Here is a 27,410-nt window from a genome sequence, read left to right on the forward strand (position 1 = left end):
CAGAGTGACAAGGTTTATCAGCCAAGTTTCTCTTCTGGTTAACGAACAGACCTACTCCACTACAATAGTCTCAAACACTTCGTGACGAGGTTGCACAAATGGGTAGCTAGATTTAATAAAATGCTTCATAATGTACAGATTACAATGAACAATAAATTAAATATGTAAAACAGGTTATAAGTGAAGACATCCAAACACAGCAGTTTTCATTGCCTTGATTTAGTTTAATCAAATTCACATCTCACTATAAACACCAGTAATGTACCCCCTTTCTCTACAGTCATAAATATACTTTACACTCCTTGAATGCAGCGATGCAAATTTAATCAGGTTCTATGACTAAACGATGAAAGCTTGAGCTGAAATTCCATAGTGCCATTTGGATAAACCATAAAACCAGCTGGACCAAAAAAACATCAACCTAAGCTATGAACAAAACATGACATACAGTAGAAGATTGAAGATGGCGCTGCAGTGGATAGCTGCCGTGTTAGGGTTCCTGACCATTTATGCTTCTGCATTTTTGGGAAGGGCCCGTAAGTAAGCATTTCACTGTTAGTCTACACCTGTTGTTTACAAAGCATGTGACAATTGTATTTGATTATACCTGACAAAAAGGACATAATCACCACAAATTTTGATTATTACAATAATTCCTCTCACACCAGCATCACCGGAGGTTTGGCCCTGGGCCTTATTTTGGTAAGGTGACACAATGACAATGTGGAAAATACAGTCACCTATCTTACTGTTAATATTAACGATGTAGGGTTACCTGCTTAGGATTCGACTGGTGATAAAAACATGCCACCATTATTTTTGTCTGGTTATTCTATTATTTGCCAAAAGAAATTCATTAAACAAAGATAAATGTCACTGTTTCTCAGGGAGTTCTTGTTGTGATTCCACAAGTAAAGATTGACTAAATTCCATGAACAGAACAGGAGGAGAGGAGTGTTTTCTGTCCAGCATGAGTCAGTGTAGGATAGAACCATCAGTTTTTGTAGGTGGGAGATGACATCAGGCTCTAGCGTCAGTTCTGACTCTGTTCCATAGAGAAATGGGATTCTGTACTGTGAATGACACAAGGTTACATGAAGATTACAACCCTTGCGTGAAACTGGTACAGCCCAGGACTACACATAGGCTTCAGACCGTTTATTCATACTTTCTGACCAGTACACACTTTCTATTTTCACGTTGCTTTACTTAAAGGGAATTGAGAGAAAGTTCGTTCCTGTTCTTTTTCTATATTGTTCTACATCAAATAGACAGATTCCACCTAATTAGACAAAATCCTTCTCTCACTCACAGTAAAAGTTTTTTTTTTAATCCCCAGACACTGCCATGAAAATGCCCTATTCTAAAAGCAGTACCATTGTCATTTTCAGGCCAAGCACAACAGCAACTGGATAACTTCAAGGTCACTTTCAGAAAGCACCCGTCCAGGGCTATGGAACACCCCTACCAACACACAGAACAGATGCGCGCGCGCGCGCACACACACACACACACACACACACACACACACACACACACACACACACACACACACACACACACACACACACACACACACACACACACAAAGACTTTCCAATTCAGCATTTCAAAAACTCTGAAACAACATGCTGTCAACTAATTTGAGGCAATTTTTTACAGTATTGTGTGGGCCCAAACAAAGATTGTATGCACTAGCTGTGGGCATACACTTCATATGGCACAGTGGTCTGCTGCCATCTTGAGGATATTTGACATAACACATTTTATGAGGACAAAGGCATTTTAGGGCCCTGTGTTTTGGTTAATCATGTCACATGACCTGGATTTTAATCTTTATTTTAAGCCTTTTCCAGAAAAAAGAATTAGACGTAAATGAAAGCAATTCTCTGAGGATGGTTTCGGACCATCTGACAAAAATTAAAGGGGACGTTTAAAGGTTAAAATCCAGGTCAAGTAACATTACTAACCAAAAAAACAGGAACTAATATCGTATCATAAGGCATAATGAACAAAAGCCTTACAATCTAACCTCCATAATGTTGCACAAATCTGCTACTTACACATCCCTGTTCCGCATGTGGTTGTTGTCCATAGGTGGAATGCTCTCTTCATCCTCAGGTAACTGAGAACAGAAATCAACATTTGATTGGAACTTCCAAAAGCATGTAAAAGAGGTATATAGTTTCCACTGCTATAGCCTTCCTTAGCCTCTACAAACCAAAGACCATTTAGTCATAATAAGCAAACCTCCTCAGACTGGAAACAAGCTAATAGCTAAATATTAGTATTGACCATTCAATGAAGGACATAACTAGTATTAGGGAAACAGTTTAAGGGGAAAAATATATATACTTCCCTTTAACAATGACACATTGTTTTGATTCAAATTCTCAACAAAAGAAATGCTAAGAAATCACCTTCAGAAAGATCGCTCGAAAATGACTTCAGTCTTCATGCTATGAATGCATTTGGACTTTAATGGTTTAGTACATTATCTCACCTCCCAGTAGAGTTCATCGTCAAAGCAGTTGTCATCAGGAGCATCCCCCCAGATAGGCATCCTCAGGATACAGCCTAGGGACAAACACCATCCTCATCTCACCACCACGGAGTACATAGAGCAATTATTAAAATACGCCACGCCAGCCGCACAATACTACATGAACCTGTCAGCTACCTCAAAACCTGTTTTCACGAAAACACTCATGAATGTGTCACATGTTGTCTCCCTTATATTTAACCCAAAATGGAGACCATACTTTTTTGTATGAATGTAATATTTATTTTGTGTGTGCAGTGACCTTGCTTATTTAATATACTTTGTGAGCCTTATTCAAATTTTGCATGATTTCTATTGTTTGCTGTGTTTCTCCTTCCTTTTTGTGTTTCCTAATTGATTTATTGTAGACTCCCCTTGGAGACAGGAGTTGGCCCAGGTATGCCTCACCAGGGCCTGATTGACTTAACGAGCTACCACACAACTGAAAAGGGAGCTTTCAGCACCAGTCTGGGCCTACTGATAGAGGGGGATGGCCATCACTGCTGCTGCCTCCGCCACCACCGAAACCCGGAGGGGGACCAGTGTCGACAACGTCCACTACCACGCAGATAAGGAACGGTAGACCCCTAAACGTGTGGGTGAGGTCGAATACTTCTGTTCAGAATGGATGTTTCCTCCCTCTGTACTGACAGCACTGTTCTGTGGGCTGGGTGCCACGAGCGGATGATGACCGAAGGGTGGTGGTGGCAGCCAATCTTGAGGACATCCAGCAGTATGTACTGCATCTCTGGGACTGAGTGTGTGAACCAGATTTTTGTGAATTTTAAAACCTTTGATCTTACAGTATATTAGCTTTGTTTGTGTGGTGGCCTGGGATCTCAGAACCTGTTTTGACCAGCGCACACACACACACACACACACACACACACACACACACACACACACACACACACACACACACACACACACACACACACACACACACACACACACACACACACACACACACACACACACAACCTAATCTAGAGACGGTTAAATTGTGTCCAACTCACCAACAATGATTCCTCCTCCGATTCCAAAGCAGAGGGCAACACAGAGCCCTGCTGCCTGAAGTCCTCCCTGCCGGCTCGGCACCATGTCTTTCCATTCCCCCGTGAAGTCAAATGTGTTTATCAACCTATTAAAAAAAACATTTACTATATCTAAGGGGGGAAAAAACACAATTGGAAGCAGATAAACTGAACAGGCTTCATTGCTGCAGCATTCTTGTCCATCTTCTGTGCCACCATTGGATGTGCATAATGATATCACATAACTCACCCCTGCTTGCCATAAACCCCTTCCCTGGCGGCTGCAGCAGTGACGGCGCCCACAATGCCCCCTATGACCCCAGGCATGGCGTGGAGGTTGTGGATGCCACACGTGTCCTGGATCTTCAGATACTTCTCCATGAATGGCTGAGGGAACAGACACATACATGCCCACTAATCAAATATGAGTAGCCCAGTCAGTAGTCACTACTATACTAGCCTCTAACTAGCAATTACACTACTTCACTGCATTCGGTGGGCACATTTTGTGGAAAGTTGCAAATAAATCTGATGAATAAAGCTGATGTGACTCCATAATCTACATTACCGTGATATAGATGTAGCCCAGGGTGGAGATGATGCCACAGCAGAACCCTATGATCAGAGACCCATAAGGCATTAGCATGAACTCTGCTGCCGTACCCACGGCAACACCCCCTGCCAGTGTGGAGTTCTGGATGTGAACCTGGAACACAGGAACAGAAAAGTTGGCCAATAGCTTGAGCGGAGATGCATGATAAAAAGGAAACGGGAATGGCCATTACACCAATGACCATAGGAGTTGGCAGGACAGCACAAACAGATCTGGGACAAGGCCAATGTATGTAAGGCACACCAAATGGTCAATTACCATGTCCAGCTTGCCGGTCTTCTGGGAGAGACTGGAGATGGCTACGGTGGTGAGGACGGTGGAGGCCAGGGCCAGGTAGGTGTTGATGGCCGCTCGATGTTGCCCATCCCCGTGGTCCGTGATGGCTGAGTTAAAACTAGGCCAGAACATCCACAGAAACAGGGTTCCTACGGGACAGGGGTGGATCCATGGTAGTACAGTTGCATCTATACCAGTATGGAAAATGTGCAAAGCGTCAACTATTGTGAATCCGACTCACCGATCATGGCAAAGACGTCTGAGTGGTAGACAGAGCCATTCAGACGCTTGCTCTGGTCCAGGTTGGGCCGGTACAGCATCCACGAGATGGACAGACCATAGTAAGCCCCGAATGTGTGGATCACCATGGAGCCGCCAGCATCCCTGGCCTGTAGGGGAGAATGAATTACAGTAAACCAGCCACCTTATTCATATATGTGGATAACATCTATTCCACAAAATCATATTGTAACGGTAAATGAATTCAGAAAATCAATCAAGCACAGACCTTGATACAGCATCACTGTGGGCCATTTGTGAGAACCATGTATGCAGGTTTTATGCAGGACTTAATATTAAAGCCTTTATTTAGTAAAGACTTACATGTATGAGGTTGAGGACGATGAACTCTTCCACAGCATACAGAGTGATTCCAAACAGTGTCATCACCATCAGCTGGACTGGGCTCAACTTGCCTAGCACCGCCCCATACGCTATTAGGCAGCTGGCTACGCAGAAATCTGCATTGATCAGACTGAGAAGGAAGGAACCAGGGCAGGATTACAATGTATAGTGGGTCGGTGTCAGCCTGGTAGCATATCTGTTTTTGCTGACTTGCCAACTCATTTGGTCATTGTAACACAGCAGAAACAGATCTGGGACCAGGCTAGGTTGGTACAGTGCATTCAGAAAGTATTCAGACCCCTTGACATTTTGATACGTTACAACTTTATTCTAAAATTGGTTTTTCCTCAATCTACACACAATACCATAATGACAAAGCAAAAACATGTTTTGACATTTTTGCAAATAGATAAAAAATACAAAAACTGATTCACATTTACATAAGTATTCAGACCCTTTACTCAGTACTTTGTTGAAGCACCTTTGGCAGCAATTACAGCCTTGCGACTTCTTGGGTATGACGCTACAAGCTTGGCACACGTGTATTTGGGGAGTTTCTCACATTCTTCTCTGCAGATCCTCTCAAGCTGTGTCAGGTTGGATGGGGGGCGTTGCTGCACAGCTATTTTCAGGTCTCTCCAGAGATGTTCCATCTGGTTCAAGTCCGGGCTCTGGCTAGGCCACTCAAGGACATTCAGAGACTTGTCCTGAAGCCACTCCTGCATTGTCTTGGCTGTGTGCTAAAGGTCATTGTCCTGTTGGAAGGTGAACCTTCGCCCCAGTCTGAGGTCCTGAGCAGGTTTTCATCAATCACTGTACTTTCCCCTCAATCCTGACTAGTCTCCCAGTCCCTGCCGTTGAAAAACATCCCCACCGCAGGATGCTGCCCCACCATGCTTCACTGTAGGGATGGTGCCAGGTTTCCTTTAGAAGTAACGCTTGGCATTCAGGCCAAAGAGTTCAATCTAGGTTTCATTTGACCAGAGAATATTGTCCTTTAGGTGCCTTTTTGGCAAAATTGTAGCAGCGGTCATGTGCCTTTTACTGAGGAGTAGCTTCCGTCTGGCCACTCTACCATAAAGGCCTGATTGTTGAAGTGCTGCAGAGATGGTTGTCCTTCTGGAAGGTTCTCCCATCTCCACAGAGGAACTTAAGGGCACTGTCAGTGTGACCATAGGGTTCTTGGTCACCTCCCTGACCAAAGCCGCTCTCCCCAGATTCCTTAATTTGACCAGGCGACGAGCTCTAGGTAGAGTCTTGGTGGTTCCAAACTTCTTCTATTTAAGAATGATGGAGGCCACTGTGTTCTTGGGGACGTTCGATGCTGCAAACATTTCTTGGTACCCTTCCCCAGATCTGTGTTTCAACACAATCCTGTCTCGGTGCTCTACAGACAATTCCTTCAACCTCATGGCTTGGTTTTTCCTCAGACATACACTGTGAACAGTGGGACCTTATTTGGACAGGTGTGTGCCTTTCCAAATCATGTCCAATCAATTGAATTTACCACAGGTGGACTCCAAACAACCATCTCAAGGATTATCAATGGAAACAGGATATACCTGAGCTCAATTTCGAGTCTCAAAGCAAAGGGTCTGAATACTTACAGCACCAGTCAAAAGTTTGGACACACCTACTCATTCCAGGGTTTTCTTTATTTTGACTATTTTCTACAGTGTAGAACAATGGTGAAGACATCAATATTATGAAATAACACATGGAATAATGTAGTAATAAAAAAAGTGTTAAGCAAATCAAAATATGTTTTATATTTGAGATTATTCAAAGTAGCCAACCTTTGCCTTAATTACAGTTTTGCACACTCTTGGGAATGTTAATGTTGTATAGTTTTGGAAAGGTCTGGAACTTACCTTTCTGGTATTTTTTAAATAAATTGCTGAGGTGTACTCATGTTTGAGGACACAAGCTCAAGTATGTAGTACAAATATTATGAAAATATGAAAAATCAAATATATTTTTTCTATTCAACATAAGTGGGGTAATAGGGCTTGAAATGACTGAAATGCTTTCTAAATATAGTAACAATCATAAACATTATAAACAACTTACTATAAGATTTCACATTTCTTATAACTGTAAAATAAATATGATCATACTTCCAAGTGCTTGAGTACAGAGTCAAAACAACAAAATGTGTCACTGTCCCAATATTTTTGGAGCTTACTGTAACTCTGTACACCTCACAACACAGAGTACACCTTTCCTGCAGCCAAATTACCTAGTGGTCTCATTAGTGGAATGTTAGATTTCTCTTAATTCCATAATTAATACTCTTTTTCTTTACGCCGAAAATTCAGTGTTTCTATGTCAAACAGTTTTGTTATATTTCAGTCTTCTGTGATGTATATAAAGTGTAATATTGGGATGCAAACTCAAAATTGAATACATTTAAACTCAATATCTGACATGGTGCAGGTGTCTTCTTTTTTTAAGCCCATAACCATGTGTGTGAGGTGAATAATTCAATTTCAAAGTAGATTTGTTTAAGACTACCAAGAAACATTGTGTGACCCTGATTTAGCCCACTGCAGTAAGAGGTTTTAAGGGCTCGCAAACTGCATTCGCGCTAAATGCTTTATATGTAGGCTCAATTGTAAATTACCTTTGAATTTCAACTCTTCAGCACTGCGCGTTTAATAGAGCCCTTAATTTACATCTTACTTTATAACAATTTGTTCTGCTAGGATACGAAACTGCTCTTATGGCATTAGCGTGGGAATTATTATAGTATTAGCGTGCTCAGTGAAAAGGACACCCTACCTCCCGAAACCACAGTTGATATTAACATTCATAGTTCATTATCTAATGTTCCTGTAATAACATTTCAACAGCATAGGCCTTTATTTTCTGTAAAATCACACTCATCCCAGCAAGTTTACAGCCTACTGCTCATAGAGAGGGCAAAGAGGCGTGGGCTGTCAGCTGATCATAGCGAATGTAGATTATGTAAATCAGCTAGTTAGCTATGCTGTTGAAACAATCTAACTAGTCTTTAACTGTGATTGGTTTTGTTTTTGTTCTGCTTCCCTATGGCTTCCACTAGATGTCAACAGTCTTTAGAAATGGTTTCAGGCTTGTATTCTGAAAAATGAGAGAGTAAGACCACTCTGAATGAGTGGACCCTACAGTGTCCCAGAGATTTTTCATGCGCGCCTTTTTTGTTTACCTTTTAAATTGACAACGTTATTGTCCGGTTGAAATATTATTGATTATTTAGGCTAAAAACAACCGGAGGATTTGATTATAAACATAATTTGAAATGTTTCTATGAACTTTATGGATACTATTTTGATTTTTCGTCTGCCTGTTGTGACTGCATTTGAGCCTGTGGAATACTGAACAAAACGCGCAAACAAAACTGAGGTTTTTGGATATAAACAGGGACTTTATCGAACAAAACAAACATTTATTGAGTAAATGGGAGTCTTGTGAGTGCAACCATATGAAGATCATCAAAGGTAAGTGATTAATTTTATCTCTATTTCTTACTTGTGTAACTCATCTACTTGGCTGGTAACTTTTTGTAATGATTTGTCTGCTGGGCGCTGTTCTCAGATAATCGCATGGTATGCTTTCACCGTAAAGCCGTTTTGAAATCTGACACCGTGGTTGGATTAACAAGAAGTTCATCTTTAAAACGAGGTATAACACTTGTATGTTTTATGAATTTTTATAATGAGTATTTCTGTTTTTGAATTTGGCGCTCTGCAATTTCACTGGATGTTGACCAGGTGGGACGCTAGCGTAGCGTACCCACGTACCCTAGTGAGGTTAACAAACACAGTGAGATCTGGTCGACAGACTCGCTGGATTGCGGTGTTACAAGCATTCATGTGGTGCGTATTCCTATGCCACCCGGAGCAGCTCCTACATTTGTGAGACATTACAAAATTCCGCTTGCAGCGGTACAAGAGATTATCGACTCTCTGTCCTGCCTGTTTGGCCCTGTCCGGGGGTTTCATCGGATGGGGCCACAGTGTCTCCTGACCCCTCCTATCTCAGCCTCCAGTATTTTTGTTGCAGTAGTTTATATGTCGGGGGGCTGGGGTCAGTCTGTTATATCTGGAGTACTTCTCCTGTCTTATCCGATGTCCTGTGTGAATTTAAGTATGCTCTCTCTAATTCTCTCTTTCTTTCTCTCTCTCGGCGGACCTGAGCCCTAGGACCATGCCTCAGGACTACCTGGCATGATGACTCCTTGCTGTCCCGAGTCCACCTGGCCGTGCTGCTGCTCCAGTTTCAACTGTTCTGCCTGCGGATATGGAACCCTGACCTGTTCACCGGACATGCTACCTGTCCCAGACCTGCTGTTTTCAACTCTCTAAAGACAGCAGGAGCGGTAGAGATACTCTTAATGATCGGCTATGAAAAGCCAACTGACATTTACTCCTGAGGTGCTGACTTGTTGCACCGTCGACAACTACTGTGATTATTATTATTTGACCATGCTGGTCATTTATGAACATTTGAACATCTTGGCCATGTTCTGTTATAATCTCCACCCGGCACAGCCAGAAGAGGACTGGCCACCCCTCATAGCCTGGTTCCTCTCTAGGTTTCTTCCTAGGTTTTGTCCTTTCTGGGGAGTTTTTCCTAGCCACCGTGCTTCTACACCTGCATTGCTTGCTGTTTGGGGTTTTAGGCTGGGTTTCTGTACAGCACTTTGAGATATCAGCTGATGTAAGAAGGGCTATATATAAACATTTGATTTGATTAGCTAAACGGATAATCAGGGAATGTAACAGTATGTACAGCGCTCCCATGTGGCCTGTTCTGAAACCAACGGGTAAATGCCACCAGAATAGCCTTACGGTTGACTATAGACAACTCAACAAGCTAGTTCCGTTGTCTCGTTGGCCAATGACATAGCTCGACCAAGAGTTTCCAAAGGTGGCAAACTCCAAGTACTTCTCCACCATCGACGGGGCAAATGGTTTCTGGACCATGGCAGTCAACCCTCGTGAACAACACAAGTTGGCTTTCTCTTTCTTGAACAAGCTCTTTACGTTCAATCGTTGCCTGTTCAGGTATGCAAATTCCCCCTCAGAGTTCAACATCTTCCTGCACAAGGCAATGCCAGACGCAGCCTCCAGGGGGACGATAATCTTCGTGGACGACTTTCTCATGAGAAGTGAGACTTGGTCACATCCCCTTAATGAGATGGACCACGTTCTTACCCAACACGGGACACGGGCCAAGTTGGCCATCATGAAAAGACAATGGTGCAGGACCAAGGTAAACTACATTGAGCTTCTGGTGGGTGCTGAGGGCATCCTGCCACAGTCTAACATAATCTAAGCAGTCCGCAACATCAAAACACCTACAAACCTTAATGAGGTGTGCAGTTTCTTGGGAGTATGTAATTACTCCCGTCAATTACTCCCGTCAATCTCTCTTGTCAAAGCCTTTGACCCGTCTTCAGAAAGATACCCCATTCGTTTTAGAGGGAACTCACGACGAAGCTGTGGCTTCCTTGAAAAACCCGCAATGCGAGGCACCCTGCCTGCTATACCCCAACAAAGACATTCTTTTTGGAAGTCGGTTTCTCAGAGCACTGCCTTAGTGCTGGGTTGTACCAAAAATACGACCAAGACAAACGTGTGCTTACTTACTCGAGCAAAACACTCAACCCTGCTGAACACAAGTCCTCAGACTGCGAAAAAGCGCTACTGTCGACAATCTGGGCGGTCAAACACTTCACCAGTTATGTTGGCGGACAAAAGGTGGTCATAGAAACATGTCACCAGCCTGTGACTTTTCTGAAAAGCCAACGAATCCATGAGGGTGCTGTACACAACAGCAGAATAGCGGCTTGGCTGATGACGCTGCAGAGCCATGATGTAGTAGTAAACTGCGCAAAAGCGAAAAACCTGCCTTTTGGGGCTTTGGCAGTGTGTCAACGGTGTGGTGATGATAAAACCGACTTCGTACCACCCGATGCATGACGTAGCTCTACCTGTGTGCAATCTAAGTGTCACATGATCTGTCACATGATCTCAGTATACATACACCTAGTCTGAAAGGCTTGAGCGTCTGCAACACCACTAAGCAAGGGAAACACTAAGCAAGCGGCACCTTGAAGACAAAGAGCTCTCCAAACAGGTCAGGGACAAAGTTGTGGAGAAGTAGAGATCATGGTTGGGTTATCAAAAAATATCCGAAACTTTGAACATTCCACGGAGCACCATTAAATCATTATTAAAAAATGGAAAGAATATGGCACCACAAAAAAACTGCCAAGAGAGGGCCGCCCATCAAAACTCACGGACCAGGCAAGGAGGGCATTAATCAGAGAGGCAACAAAGAGACCAGAGATAACCCTGAAGGAGCTGCAAAGCTCCACAGTGGAGATTGGAATATCTGTCCATAGGACCACTTTAAGCCATACACTCCACAGAGCTGGGCTTTACGGAGGAGTGCCCAGAAAAAAGTAATTTCTTAAAGAAAGAAATAAGCTAACACGTTTGGTGTTTGCCAAAAGGCATATGGGACACTCCCCAAACATATGGAAGAAGGTAATCTGGTCAGATGAGACTAAAATTGAGCTTTTTGGCCATCAAGGAAAAGGGTATGTCTGGCACAAACCCAACACCTTTCATCACCCCGAGAACATCATCCCCACAGTGAAGCATGGTGGTGGCAGCATCATGCTGTGGGGATGTTTTTCATTGGCAGGGACTGGGAAACTGGTCAGAATTGAAGGAATGGCCGATGGCGCTAAATACATTAAAATTCTTGAGGGAAACCTGTTTCAGTCTTCCAGAGATTTGAGACTGGGACGGAGGTTCACCTTCTAGCAGGACAATGACCCCAAATATACTGCTAAAGCAACACTCGAGTGGTTTAAGGGGAAACATTTAAATGTCTTGGAATGGACTAGTCAAAGCCCAGACCTCAATCCAATTGAGAATCTGTGTTATGACTTAAAGATTGCTGTACACCAGCGGAACCCAACCAACTTGAAGGAGCTGGAGCAGTTTTGCCTTGAAGAATGGGCTAAAATCCCAATGGCTAGATGTGCCAAGCTTATAGAGACATACCCCAAGAGACTTGCAGCTGTAATTGCTGCAAAAAGTGGTTCTACAAAGTTTTGACTTTGGAGGGTGAATAGTTAGGCATGGTCAAGTTTTCTGTTTTTTTGTCTTATTTCTTGTTTGTTTCACAAAAAAATATATTTTGCATCTTTAAAGTGGTATGCATGTTGTGTAAATGAAATGATAAAACCCCCCAAAAAATCTAATTTAATTCCAGGTTATAAAGCAACAAAATAGGAAAAATGCCAAGGGGGTGAATACTTTCGCAAGCCACTGTACCCTCAGCTGATCTCTTCCAGGAGATCAGTAAATTGCACCTAACATATTTTCTTCTCTTCCCAGCTACAAGGTATATGTGATGTCACTATTGATATTGTCCTGCGCTGTGCTGTCCAAAATAGGAAAATCAGAAAAATTGTTGTCAAAACATAAATAACTGAAATAATCAAACAATCTCTGATTATGCGTTTCTGTAGGATGGAGTTCCTTTGGCTGATCCTGACACTCTGTGCCCTTGTCAAAACCAACCCAGCAGATGTAATCACGAGCGGACCCCGTACGGGAATCATTCTCCGCTATGATCCAGGACTCCTTATATAACTAACTGCAGAGTACACACGCAGAGGGTGTACATCCGCCTAGATGGAGAGAATGTGTACCGCCAACACATTCCACCTGCGGCGCATTTGAGTTGGCCCGGGATTGACTGGACCACCCAGGTAGTTAAGCACGCCCAGCTAGACACTGCCCATATTTTGGCCCAACTCCAAAAGTTCACAGTCACCCAGTCAGAACCAGCAGAAAAAATATTTGTCGGGGCGCTACTCTCGATAGGTGCAGCCGTAGGGTCATTATTTGCCCTAGGTACCACTGCCGTCAATGCAGTTAGTCTTGCCACAGTCAAGAGAAATGTTAGGGAGATTACTGAAGAGCTGCCCCGTATCCAGCAACAGATGAAAGAACAGGCACTCAGGTTGCAACATGAGGGAAAGTCTCTCCAGGACACTATTCTGGTGGTAAACACACATGCTACTGTCCTGAACAAAACCCTCCTATCTGTAGGAACGCTAGTAGAGGTCATGAACCATGACTTTGCCCATGTCCAATTGATTCGATTGTTATTGGAGGATTTTCTCTGTGAAGTTAGCTCTTCTACGGACCACTTGGCCATGAATAGAATCCCCTCATATCTAGTGCCCCTCTCAATGGTGCACGACATATTGACCTCAGCTACGACAACCACAATAAGGCTGTTAGTCACATTTGGCCTATAGTCTGGAGTCGATAATCCCAATACACATTGATGTTGATCGTAATGAAGTGGGATTTTTACTGACGCTGCCGGTTGTTGAACTGGAGAATATCGATAGATTAAAAAACGATTCTAAATGTACGATTTTGGCGCGACAGTACCCATGTGAAAATTGCTACACCCCCCAGTCAAAGCTTATCAGGAACACAATACAGATTTCTATCTCAGCCCAAACCTGTTAATGTGTACTCTAACCAAAGACGTCCACTACCTCAGTCCTAGCAAACCGTTCGTCAGGGATAAAACTAAGCGTCTTTGTGGTCCTAGGCCTATCACCAGCGAAGAACGCTGTAAAGCCAAACAAACCAAACAAGGGATGGGGCCGCCACCGCACAAGTGGAGGTGGTACGGAATCGATGGTTGGTTAACACACGGTTAGTGTCCGCCACTATGACTTAAGAACGCCATGACTCAACCACCCAATTGAACCTCCCCAACCAGATTGTACCAGAGGGGGCGATTACCCACATAGACAACCTCGCTCTATACCAACTTCCCGACGTCACAATAGACACAGATTGAAATGCCTGACGCTTTTGCTAAGCGTTCCCTTGAGTTACCACAAGCCATTCAAAACCAAATCCAGTACAAGGGACCAATGACTGTTGATCTTAACGTACTGGATGAGGCACTTTTAGTTGACTCGACTGATTACAAGTCAAAAGATTGGTCTGTCACCCGCTCTTGGACGGTGCCGGACAGTATCCTGACTGTTAACATGATCCTTGGTCTTATTTCCCTTGGCATGTGCACCTACTACGTACACAGGCACACATGTGCAATGGAAGACCTAATGAGGTCTTATACTAGGATCACCCGTGGGACGGAAGCGATCCCAATTTTCGAAAAGTTGGCAATAGATCCTGAAACCCCATCAGGGGGTCCATCCACAACATCCCCAGCCTCCTCTCCCGAATTCGCTAGGTCAGCCCTGTAATGTCTCCAATGTAAGCTTTGTCATTCAGGGTGCCATTTTTCCAAATGCCTTAACTACCCATCTTCAAGTAGGATCGCCCTAGATATGACATTAGAGTCAATGCCATGATAGAGACCTTGGATATATATAGAACATAGTCCAAGTTAGATGGTTAAGGTGTGATAGCTATATTTTGTATATCTCTTGTTTATGTTTTTATTAATTTTGTTTAATTTCCTTTGAAGTGATAGAGCCATAAACAAGTTTCCCATACAACCACCAGTTAAAGCAACAACGCCGCTCATTTGGGGAAGAAATATAATGATGTACTGCGTGTGTTGTGCGTTATTAACGTCTGCCCAAGTTACTGCCTAGATCCATTAGCCGGGACAACCGGACGACGGGCCAGAACCCAGAGCCACCGCCGGACCTCCCATGTCCATTCTGGTGGTGATCTGCAGTGTGCAGAAATCCTACAAGGGTAAACCACCAGGGTGGGACTGCTACGGTGATCCACAAACCAGGACATCCGATGGTCATTCTTATGGTGGGTTGCAGCATGCAGAATCCTTCCAAGTTTAACTCACCAGAGGGGGACCGTTATGACTGGCCTGTTCAGGTCAAGTTACCATGGACCACACTCCTACAGATGATATATCTCACACCCACCGGAGGGGGATAGGTATGGAGGTGTTTTTTTTAATGACATCTCACACCCATTGTAAATCTTAAGGCAGCAGACAAAATCCCTTTGTCCTCTCACTGTGGAGGAATGGAATGTATGATGGGCCTATGGAGAGCCTACCTCAGAACAGTAACGTGCAATAAATGGACTTTGGGACAATATGTTTCGTCAGCCATAATGGTGGTAATGACGATAGATGGAATATGAAAATGAATGTCATTTATGTTATGTTATTAAAAGTTAAATGATGACGTAATAATGAAAACATTGTAACTTGAAAGGTTTTCACAATATGTACCTGATGTTTGCATACTGTACGTTGTGTGGAAAATGTCCAGATCAAATAGAATGTTTTTGTAAAGATGAAATGTGAAGGTAGTTGTCTAAATTGGATCTGAGTAAAATCCAGACCTTGCCTTGTAACTAGCGACGCCCAGAGAACTTGGCATAAAGACGGAAACGCCCCTTTCTGACCGGAGGGTACAAAACGTGTGAGTTAAGAATTAACATAGCAGACTAGGTGACCACGAGCTGCAGCCAAGGTCCGAGGTAGTCACAAACCCAAAACGCAACACGGGGTTGAAGAAGACAAAGGGACCATTTAACAATCTATGCTACGGACGAGTAGCTGTGTCTAAGAGGGTGAACTCAAGCAGGACCACCCGGTTACCACTTTCCAAGGAATCGTGTTTCTACACTGCTTTCATTCCTACACTGGAGCCCTGAGCTACACGGCTGACCGTATTATCATTTTAGCTTGTTAGTAAATAAATAATCAACTCAATTGGTGTAGTAGTGGGACTCGGGTTTGTACAAATTTCCGGATTATGCGACATACAGGATGAGACTGTAGAGGAAATTAATTAATTAGCGACTGTTGTAAAATCGATATTCTGATATTCTTTGAGTTCATTTGGGAAATAGAAACTCAAAACCAAACTTTCCCATGGTGCCCTAGGTTACTGAGTTAATAATGACCTGATTCATTTAATCACGTAATTATAAACAGTTAATCATTTGAACAGCAATTGCACATTAATCAATACAACGTTGCGACAGTGCTTCTACAAAGTATTTACTCAGGGGTGTGAATGCTTATGTCAATGAGATATTTCTACATTTCATTTTCAATACATTTGCAAACCTTTCTAAAAACACATGTTTTCACTTTGCCATTATGGGGTATTGTGTATAGATTGGTGAGAAAAATAAATTAATTTCATCTATTTTGAATTTAGGCTGTAACACAACAAAATGTGTAATAAGTCAATGGGTATGAATTCTTTCTGAAGATACTGTATGATGGATTTTCACACACAGACTGGTCACACCACTTCTCCGTCTTTAGGACAGCTGTTTTTAGTCAAGACCTTCGTGTTTTTAACGTGAAATGTTTTTGTTGTACTGTATGTGTGTTTATAGTTTTGTTTCATGTGTCAGTGTATGTAAGTTGTTTTGTCTGAAACGTTGTTCCCAATGCTGCTATTGGATCAGGTCTCTCTTGGAAAAGAGATGTTATCTCAATGAAAAAAACCTGTATAAATAAAGGTCATATATATATATATATGTTTTTTAAATAGGCTCTTTCTGGCACTCACACTCACATGATCCTCTTCCATGAACATATGTTATTCTATGGATTGATTTCAATGACGTAGGTCTACGTTCTGAATGACTGACTCATTCACATATGACTCATTCATGCAAAAGTTATACATACTATAGTCAGTGAATGGTCAGCCAGAAGAGCTCTATACATTGCTGTTGAATGGGGTGAGATTGTTAAAAAAAGAAAAAATCAATCCATACAATATTGTATGGATTTATATAATTCACTGCGCTGAAAAAAGGGATGCTTTAACTAGGTCTATATAATTATTTTTTCAACCCACATCACTTTCACCTATCAAATCCGATACTAGTATTCACTGATCTCAATAGACCAAGAAAACTAGTTTAACACTGTTAGACCAAAGCCGTCTAACTTTAACCTCTCGATGCTGATCTTGATCTTTCCGTCCATGGGGTCCAGAGATTGGAACCAGCCCTGCATCAGCAGCGCCCACTGAAGGCCGAAGGCAGCGATGAGGAAGTTGAAGCCCACGGCGCTAAAGCTGTAGCGCTTCAGGAAGGTCATGAGGAAACCGAAGCCCACAAAGATCATCACATGGACGTCCTGGAAACCTGAGAGAGATAGGGGATGTGGGGGGGTGAGGGAGAGAGGTAGAAAGGAGGAAGAAGTGCAGATCAATACTGTCATGGAAATGAGAGGGTCAGTTGGTGTCAGTTCCATATCAATCAAAGTTCAACCAAGGCGATAAATGGAATTGGAGCTGGAAATGACTGATGGGTCTTTGATCAAACATATCCATCCTCTGATTAAATCAAACTATATTGACAAAATGTCTGATGAATACATTTATGCTGTCTGGAACTATTTCAGAAAAATATGTACAACCTGCCCATTATCTCACCCACAGCCATAATCTGGTGGTGATGTAGGTACATGGTTATCCTCTTCTATCACAATACTGAGCAGAAGACAGGATCTTCTTGCATGTGTATCTCCATTGCAAACACTGAAATTGAAGTAGCTAAAGTAGTGCAGGTGATTGTGATTGCGATCATAATGTTTTTATCAGTGTTAATCTGCTCTGCCTCTACAGGATTGAGACTCCCGCCAGTCTGGGCCAACACAACAGTCTGTCTGGGCCCCTAAGTGTTTTTTACATGGCAACAAATAGTCCTGCCAGTACATTCATGGCCCATGTCCGCAAACAAGTTTAATTGATCAGGGTATTGGATGTAAAAAATGTAAAAGACACATCCTTATAGTCCTAATGTCTGTCAGGTGCTGAAGGTACATACTGGTAAATAACACTATTTTCATTTTTTTATGGAGTAGATCAGCTTTAATATTGCAGATAGATTGTAGCTTCCATCAATGTAATTGTCTGCATCACTTCCAATCCCCCATATATTTTTTTGTAAATACAGTATATATACACTGCTCAAAAAAATAAAGGGAACACTTAAACAACACAATGTAACTCCAAGTCAATCACACTTCTGTGAAATCAAACTGTCCACTTAGGAAGCAACACTGATTGACAATAAATTTAACATGCTGTTGTGCAAATGGAATAGACAACAGGTGGAAATTATAGGCAATTAGCAAGACACCCCCAATAAAGGAGTGGTTCTGCAGGTGGTGACCACAGACCACTTCTCAGTTCCTATGCTTCCTGGCTATTCCTATGCTTCCTGGCTGGTCACTTTTGAATGCTGGCGGTGCTTTCACTCTAGTGGTAGCATGAGACGGAGTCTACAACCCACACAAGTGGCTCAGGTAGTGCAGCTCATCCAGGATGGCACATCAATGTGAGCTGTGGCAAGAAGGTTTGCTGTGTCTGCCAGCGTAGTGTCCAGAGCATGGATGCGCTACCAGGGGACAGGCCAGTACATCAGGAGACGTGGAGGAGGCCGTAGGAGGGCAACAACCCAGCAGCAGGACCGCTACCTCCGCCTTTGTGCAAGGAGGAGCAGGAGGAGCACTGCCAGAGCCCTGCAAAATGACCTCCAGCAGGCCACAAATGTGCATGTGTCTGCTCAAACGGTCAGAAACCGACTCCATGAGGGTGGTATGAGGGCCCACGTCCACAAGTGGGGGTTGTGCTTACAGCCCAGCACCGTGCAGGACGTTTGGCATTTGCCAGAGAACACCAAGATTGGCAAATTCGCCACTGTTGCCCTGTGCTCTTCACGGATGAAAGCAGGTTCACACTGAGCACATGTGACAGACGTGACAGAGTCTGGAGACGCCGTGGAGAACGTTCTGCTGCCTGCAACATCCTCCAGCATGACCGGTTTGGCAGTGGGTCAGTCATGGTGTGGGGTGGCATTTCTTTGGGGGGCCGCACAGCCCTCCATGTGCTCGCCAGAGGTAGCCTGACTGCCATTAGGTACCGATATGAGATCCTCAGACCCCTTGTGAGACCATATGCTGGTGCGGTTGGCCCTGGGTTCCTCCTAATGCAAGACAATGCTAGACCTCATGTGGTTGGAGTGTGTCAGCAGTTCCTGCAAGAGGAAGGCATTGATGCTATGGACTGGCCCGCCCGTTCCCCAGACCTGAATCCAATTGAGCACATCTGGGACATCATGTCTCGCTCCATCCACCAACGCCACGTTGCACCACAGACTGTCCAGGAGTTGGCGGATGCTTTAGTCCAGGTCTGGGAGGAGATCCCTCAGGAGACCATCCGCCACCTCATCAGGAGCATGCCCAGGCGTTGTAGGGAGGTCATACAGGCACGTGGAGGCCACACACACTACTGAGCCTCATTTTGACTTGTTTTAAGGACATTACATCAAAGTTGGATCAGCCTGTAGTGTGGTTTTCCACTTTAATTTTAAGTGTGACTCCAAATCTAGACCTCCATGGGTTGATACATTTGATTTCAATTGATAATGTTTGTGTGATTTTGTTGTCAGCACATTCAACTATGTAAAGAAAAAAGTATTTAATAAGAATATTTCATTCATTCAGATCTAGGATGTGTTATTTTAGTGTTCCCTTTATTTTTTGAGCAGTGTATATATATACAGTAGGGAGAACAAGTATTTGATACACTGACGATTTTGAAGGTTTTCCTTCTTACAAAGCATGTAGAGCTGTGTAATTTGTATCATAGGTACACTTCAACTGTGAGAGACGGAATCTAAAACAAAAATCCAGAAAATCACATTGTATGATTTTTAAGTAATTCATTTGCATTTTATTGCATGACATAAGTATTTGATCACCTAACAACCAGTAAGAATTCCGGCTCTCACAGACCTGTTCGTTTTTCTTTAAGAAGCCCTCCTGTTCTCCACTCATTACCTGTATTAACTGCACCTGTTTGAACTCGTTACCTGTATAAAAGACACCTGTCCACACACTCAATCAAACAGACTCCAACCTCTCCACAATGGCCAAGACCAGAGAGCTGTGTAAGGACATCAGGGATAAAATTGTAGACCTGCACAAGGCTGGGATGGGCTACAGGACAATAGGCAAGCAGCTTGATGAGAAGGCAACAACTGTTGGCGCAATTATTAGAAAATGGAAGAAGTTCAAGATGACGGCCAATCACCCTCGGTCTGGGGCTCCATGCAAGATCTCACCTCGTGGGGCATCAATGATCATGAGGAAGGTGAGGGATCAGCCCAGAACTACACGGCAGGACCTGGTCAATGACCTGAAGAGAGCTGGGACCACAGTCTCAAAGAAAACCATTAGTAACACACTACGCCGTCATGGATTAAAATCCTGCAGCGCACGCAAGGTCCCCCTGCTCAAGCCAGCGCATGTCCAGGCCCGTCTGAAGTTTGCCAATGACCATCTGGATGATCCAGAGGAGGAATGGGAGAAGGTCATGTGGTCTGATGAGACAAAAATATAGCTTTTTGGTCTAACCTCCACTCGCCGTATTTGGAGGAAGAAGAAGGATGAGTACAACCCCAAGAACACCATCCCAACCATGAATCATGGAGGTGGAAACATCATTCTTTGGGGATGCTTTTCTGCAAAGTGGACAGGACGACTGCACCGTATTGAGGGGAGGATGGATGGGGCCATGTATCGCGAGATCTTAGCCAACAGCCTCCTTCCCTCAATAAGAGCATTGAAGATGGGTCGTGGCTGGGTCTTCCAGCATGACAACGACCCGAAACACACAGCCAGGGCAACTAAGGAGTGGCTCCGTAAGAAGCATCTCAAGGTCCTGGAGTGGCCTAGCCAGTCTCCAGACCTGAACCCAATAGAAAATCTTTGGAGGGAGCTGAAAGTCCGTATTGCCCAGCGACAGCCCCGAAACCTGAAGGATCTGGAGAAGGTCTGTATGGAGGAGTGGGCCAAAATCCCTGCTGCAGTGTGTGCAAACTTGGTCAAGAACTACAGGAAACGTATGATCTCTGTAATTGCAAACAAAGGTTTCTGTACCAAATATTAAGTTCTGCTTTTCTGATGTATCAAATACTTATGTCACGCAATACAATGCAAATTAATTACTTAAAAATCATACAATGTGATTTTCTGGATTTTTGTTTTAGATTCCGTCTCTCACAGTTGAAGTGTACCTATGATAAAAATTACAGATCTCTACATGCTTTGTAAGTAGGAAAACCTTGTCACGTTCCTGACCTATTTATGTTAGTTTGTTATGTGTGTTAGTTGGTCAGGACGTGAGGTTGGGTGGGCATTCTATGTTTTCTGTTTCTGTGTTGGTTTTGGGTTGCCTGGTATGGCTCTTAATTAGAGGCAGGTGTTTGGCGTTCCTCTAATTAAGAGTCATATTTAGGTAGGCGTTGTCACAGTGTTCGTTGTGGGTGATTGTCTTCCGTGTCTGTGTAATTGTTTGCACCATACTGGACTGTTACGGTTTGTTCGGTTTGTGTAGTCTAATTGTCCTATTCGTGCGTTCTTCTTGTTTTATGTGAGTACGTCGTATAGGTCTGTCTACACCGTTTGTTATTTTTGTTAGTTTATTCAAGTTCGTGTTTTTTCGTTAATAAAATGTAATTTCACTACGCTGCGCCTTGGTTCCCTCAATACTCCTCCTCTTCCGAAGATGAAGAGGAGGAGGACCGCCGTTACAAACCTGCAAAATCGGCAGTGTTTCAAATACTTGTTCTCCCCACTGTATATATATATATTTTTATTTTTTATTTTTTTATTTCACCTTTATTTAACCAGGTAGGCTAGTTGAGAACAAGTTCTCATTTGCAACTGCGACCTGGCCAAGATAAAGCATAGCAGTGTGAACAGACAACAACACAGAGTTACACATGGAGTAAACAATAGACAAGTCAATAACATGGTAGAAAAAAGAGAATCTATATACAATGTGTGCAAAAGGCATGAGGTAGGCAATAAATCGAATAATTACAATTTAGCAGATTAACACTGGAGTGATAAATCATCAGATGATCATGTGCAAGAAGAGATACTGGTTTGCAAAAGTGCAGAAAAGTAAAATAAATAAAAGAGTATGGGGGTGAGGTAGGTAAATTGGGTGGGTAGTTTACAGATGGACTATGTACAGCTGCAGCGATCGGTTAGCTGCTCGGATAGCAGATTTTTAAAGTTGTTGAGGGAGATAAAAGTCTCCAACTTCAGAGATTTTTGCAATTCGTTCCAGTCGCAGGCAGCAGAGAACTGGAAGGAAAGGCGTCCAAATGAGGTTTTGGCTTTAGGGATGATCAGTGAGATACACCTGCTGGAGCGCGTGCTACGGGTGGGTGTAGCCATCGTGACCAGTGAACTGAGATAATGCGGCACTTTGCCTAGCATAGCCTTGTAGATGACCTGGAGCCAGTGGGTCTGACGACGAACATGTAGCGAGGGCCAGCCGACTAGGGCATACAGGTCGCAGTGGTGGGTCGTATAAGGTGCTTTAGTAACAAAACAGATGGCACTGTGATAAACTGCATCCAGTTTGCTGAGTAGAGTATTGGAGGCTATTTTGTAGATGACATCGCCGAAGTCGAGGATCGGTAGGATAGTCAGTTTTACTAGGGTAAGTTTGGCGGCGTGAGTGAAGGAGGCTTTGTTCCGGAATAGAAAGCCGACTCTAGATTTGATTTTGGATTGGAGATGTTTGATATGAGTCTGGAAGGAGAGTTTGCAGTCTAGCCAGACACCTAGGTACTTATAGATGTCCACATATTCTAGGTCGGAACCGTCCAGGGTGGTGATGCTAGTCGGGCGTGCGGGTGCAGGCATATATATACAGTATATACACTACCGTTCAAAAAATTTGGAGTCACTTATAAATGTCCTTGTTTTTGAAAGAAAAGCAAATTTTTTGTCCATTAAAATAACATTGATGGCCTCCCGGGTGGCGCAGTGGTCTAGAGCACTGCATCGCAGTGCTAACTGCGCCACCAGAGTCTCTGGGTTCGCCCCCAGGCTCTGTCGCAGCCGGCCGCGACCGGGAGGTCCGTGGGGCGACGCACAATTGGGCTAGCGTCGTCCGGGTAAGGGAGGGTTTGGCCGGTAGGGATTTCCTTGTCTCATCGCGCTCCAGCGACTCCTGTCGCGGGCTGGGCGCAGTGCGTGCTAACCAAGGGGGCCAGGTGCACGGTGTTTCCTCCGACACATTGGTGCGGCTGGCTTCCGGGTTGGAGGCGCGCTGTGTTAAAGAAGCAGTGCGGCTTGGTTGGGTTGTGCTTCGGAGGACGCATAACTTTCGACCTTCGTCTCTCCCGAGCCCGTACGGGAGTTGTAGCGATGAGACAAGATAGTAATTACTAGCGATTGGATACCACGAAAATTGGGGAGAAAAGGGGATAAAAATTTAAAAAAAATAATAATAAAAAATAATAATAATAATAAAATAACATTGATAAAAAATACAGTGTAGACATTGTTAATGTTGTAAATGACTATTGTAGCTGGAAACGGCAGATTTTTTATGCAATATCTACATAGGCGTACAGAGGCCCATTATCAGCAACCATCACTCCTGTGTTCCAATGGCACGTTGTGTTAGCTAATCCAAATGTATCATTTTAATTGATTTTAATTGATCTTTAGAAAACCCTTTTCCAATTATGTTAGCACAGCTGAAAACTTTTGTGCTGTTAAAGAAGCAATAAAACTGGCCATCTTTAGACTAGTTGATGCCAACAGAGTATCTGGAGCATCAGCATTTGTGGGTTCGATTACAGGCTCAAAATGGCCAGAAACAAAGAACTTTCTTCTGAAACTTGTTAGTCTATTCTTGTTCTGATGAATGAAGGCTATTCCATGCGAGAAATTGCCAAGAAACTGAAGATCTGGTACAGCGCTGTGTACTACTCCCTTCACAGAACAGCGCAAACTGGCTCTAACAAGAATAGAAAGGAGTGGGAGGCCCTGGTGCACAACTGAGCAAGAGGACAAGTACATTAGAGTGTCTAGTTTGAGAAACAGATGCCTCACAAGTCCTCAGCTGGCAGCTTCATTAAATAGTACCGGCAAAACACCAGTCTCAACGTCAACAGTGAAGATGCTGGCCTTCTAGGCAGAGTTGCAAAGAAAAAGCCATATCTCAGACTGGCCAATAAAAAGAAAAGATTAAGATGGGCAAAAGAACACAGACACTGGACAGAGGAACTCTGCCAATAAAAACATGTTTTATATTTAAAAAAGGAAATTGTGACATCTGGTTTGTTTCATATAAGGAATTTGATGTGTACTTTAACTTTTTACTTTTACTCAAGTATGTTAATTGAGTACTTTTTCCACCACTGTACTTAAGTACATTTAAAACCAGATACTTTTAGCCTTTTACTCAAGTAGTATTTTACTGGGGGGATAACTCAATATACTTTAAAGTGACTAAAACCAAATCGAAACTGTAAATGGACCTACATTCACTGGACCATGTTCAGACAGTCAAGGGGATTGTACAACTGAAGTCCTTTACTGAAATGTGTCTTCCGCATTTAACTCAACTTAATAATCGACATCCATGTCTTCGGCAACCGGGGAACACTGGGTTAACTGCCTTTCTGGTTCAGGCAGTTAATGAAAGATTTTTACCTTGTCGGTTTATGGATTTGATCCAGCAACCTTTCGGTTACTGGTCCAACAATCTAACCTCCAGGCTACCTGCCGCCCAGAGGCTGGTGCTCTTGCGTTAGATTCAGCTTTTAAATGTTATCGGTTTAATTCCGATTTTTATAATTAACCACATGGCAATGATTTTGAGAAACGAAAAACGTATTATTGAAATGAAACTGTTCCACAAAAAAAGGATACATTGGGAACTTCCCCAAAGTTGAAATTCACGTGCCGCCTATGCCTTTACTATAACATCTATTTAAAAACATGTGCAACATAGGAGGTGCAGTGAAAAGAAGTGCCCCCCTATTGAAATCAAATACCCATCCAACTGATTCGTCCTGACGCCAGCCCTGAATAGTATAGTAGGTGTCATAACCTTAACATGACATGTTATTTCTCAACAAATTAAATGTACAGTTTAATAACTGCTCAACTATTTAATTGTACATTCAAGCTCAGGTCATTGTAGTAGAGATTTGGAATTGGGCTGGCTATGTCACAACCGGCTGTGGTTGGGAGTCCCATAGGACAGCGCACAATTGGCCCAACGTCGTTAGGGTTTGGCCGGGATAGACCAGCATTGTAAATAAGAATTTGTTCTTAACTGACTTGCCTGGCTAAATAAAATACTACGCTATGCGTTGACATTTTTTTTATTAACATGACAATAAAAAGTGATCCTTTTGTAGAGGAATATGACTACCCTAATGACCAACGTTTCTGAATAAAACGACCAAATTGGCAAAGATTTGTTTGGAATATATCACTATTTTGTATCACAACTGGTTGGTGTTTAAATAAAATTTTAATTTAAAAAAACAATTTAAAAAGAAAACATAACTTACGGAAATGTAAAAGCAACCGAGCATATCATTTTGGGTCACTTACTTGGGTATCTGAAATAGAAGTCGTTCTCAATGTCACTGGAAATGTTTCGAAATTTTCTATACTCTGCCCAATGTGCGTCGGATTCTTGGTCATAACGGATAAAAATGCCGAATAAGATGATCATGGCAATTTGCCATACGAAACACACTGCTGGAAGACTAATTCGGACATTGGTATCTTTCGGCCGGTCACAGCATTGCCTAAAGCTTTGTCTACAACCCATTCTGGTATCGCCACAATGGTCCAGTTGCCTTGGTGCCTTATGGATAAAGACGGGCAAATATGTTGTACAGTAGCCTAGTGTGTGAGCGATAATGACAGCAGTTCTAGGGGGCCCTCATTATCTCAGATGTGTGAGCAGGGAGGAGGGCGGATAGGGTGTTGGCGGAGGTGTGTCTGCTTGGAATCTTCTGAGTCCACATCTCCGCGCCTCTCGAGGTAAACATGAACTTGATTTTTTCTCACGTAGCTTCTTTCCAGGACACCCCAAAATACTGCAGAAAATGTTTACATACTAAGATTCCTGTCACAAAAAGATTAGACAGTTATGTAGAATAAAATAGAATAAGGTCCACTACACACCTTATGTTTCCCTCTTGCCCCTGGATGACCAGGTAATATTTGTTTGCTGTCATTAAACTTACGGGGAAGGTGGAGGCAATGACAGCGGGGCAGTCAGACAGTCAATTTTGTATTTACATTTGGTTGAGTTGTTAACTAATGTGAATTCAACCTGAAATCAACAAAACATTTCACAATTTCATTGGATTTCGGTTCAAATTTACAGTAAAAAAATAAGAAATTCCCAATTTTCCACTTTGATTCAAAGTCATCACATTGAATGTTTTGGTTGAAATGAAGTGAAAACAATGTTGATTTAACCAGTTTTGGGCAAAAACAACTTCTTCCAGTTGACTCATTCATCCCCCCTCTCCCCTGTAACTATTCCCCAGGTCATTGCTGTAAATGAGAAAAAAGTGGAATCTATGTGTAAAATACATTGGATTTCCAAAGAGTCATCAATGTAGACTGTTGTTTTGAGGGTGAAATCTCAACCACAGGATTATGTCCTCATGGTAACTCAATTTCAAAATAGGCCAACCTTGTATAAAATATGTTTTTGTACCTTTAAAATAAAGTCAGATTTTCAATGTTATATCATCTATCAAAAAACAAATATGTTAAAAATGTGTAGGTTGGATTCAAGTCTCCATCTCAACCAAAAATACAAGTTAAAGGATAAGACTAAATCTGATCAAACTTTATTTAAAGTGGAATTTAGTTTTGCTTTTAGATGATTGAAATCATATTGATAACACAATGGAAAATCAACTAACTTTTGGCTGTCTTTTTGAGTGGGTGAATATAGGTTGTAATCTCATTGAGCAATGTCTCAACCAAATATTACCTCATCATCCACATTGAAATGAGTAGTCAGACAGTCCTGAACTATAGTATAATCTTTGATTTTAAGTCTTAGCAATTACATTAGACAGCTTTAACACTGTCCACTGTGTTCAACTAAGTCTTAGAAACATTTCCTTGAAACACAGAGGCATGTGTAAACTGAGAGTAAACCTCACCTCACACACTGATGAAGTGTTGGAGGAAACTGAAATGGGAGAAACGTGATCTTCACGTGGACATCAAATCAAGTTTATTTTATATAGCCCTTTGTACATCAGCTAATATCTCGAAGTGCTGTACAGAAACCCAGCCTAAAACCCCAAACAGCAAGCAATGCAAGTGTAGAAGCACGGTGGCTAGGAAAAACTCCCTAGAAAGGACAAAACCTAGGAAGAAACCTAGAGAGGAACCAGGCTATGAGGGGTGGCCAGTCCTCTTCTGGCTGTGCCGGGTGGAGATTATA

At 42.8% G+C, this 27,410-nt stretch overlaps 1 protein-coding gene across 1 annotated transcript; it reads right to left on the minus strand.

Moving 5' to 3' along the window:
- Positions 1-111: 111 nt before the first annotated feature.
- LOC129866884 (ammonium transporter Rh type C 1-like) lies at positions 112-25,783 on the minus strand. Its single transcript, XM_055939902.1, has 11 exons — positions 25,541-25,783; positions 17,049-17,241; positions 5,069-5,219; positions 4,707-4,854; positions 4,448-4,614; positions 4,145-4,282; positions 3,827-3,963; positions 3,559-3,683; positions 2,504-2,577; positions 2,064-2,125; positions 112-1,073 (listed from the first exon to the last, which is right to left on the minus strand). The coding sequence occupies exons 1-11, from the start codon at positions 25,761-25,763 to the stop codon at positions 1,034-1,036; spliced, it is 1,458 nt and encodes a 485-aa protein (XP_055795877.1). The 5' UTR covers positions 25,764-25,783; the 3' UTR covers positions 112-1,033.
- Between the last annotated feature and the right edge of the window lie 1,627 nt (positions 25,784-27,410).

The sequence above is a fragment of the Salvelinus fontinalis genome, chromosome 12 (assembly GCF_029448725.1).
Source record: "Salvelinus fontinalis isolate EN_2023a chromosome 12, ASM2944872v1, whole genome shotgun sequence".
Taxonomy (NCBI): Eukaryota; Metazoa; Chordata; class Actinopteri; order Salmoniformes; family Salmonidae; genus Salvelinus; species Salvelinus fontinalis.

What these genes read in the sequence shown, in the direction of transcription:
- LOC129866884 (XM_055939902.1), bottom strand. Translation starts at nt 25,763, where the DNA reads ATGGGTTGTAGACAAAGCTTTAGGCAATGCTGTGACCGGCCGAAAGAT. An exon ending in CTTCTATTTCAGATACCCAA is followed by an intron (nt 17,242 to 25,540) that starts GTAAGTGACCCA and finishes TATCTCTCTCAG; the next exon opens with GTTTCCAGGACGTCCATGTG. An exon ending in CACATGCGGAACAGGGATGT is followed by an intron (nt 1,074 to 2,063) that starts GTAAGTAGCAGA and finishes TGTCATTCACAG; the next exon opens with TACAGAATCCCATTTCTCTA.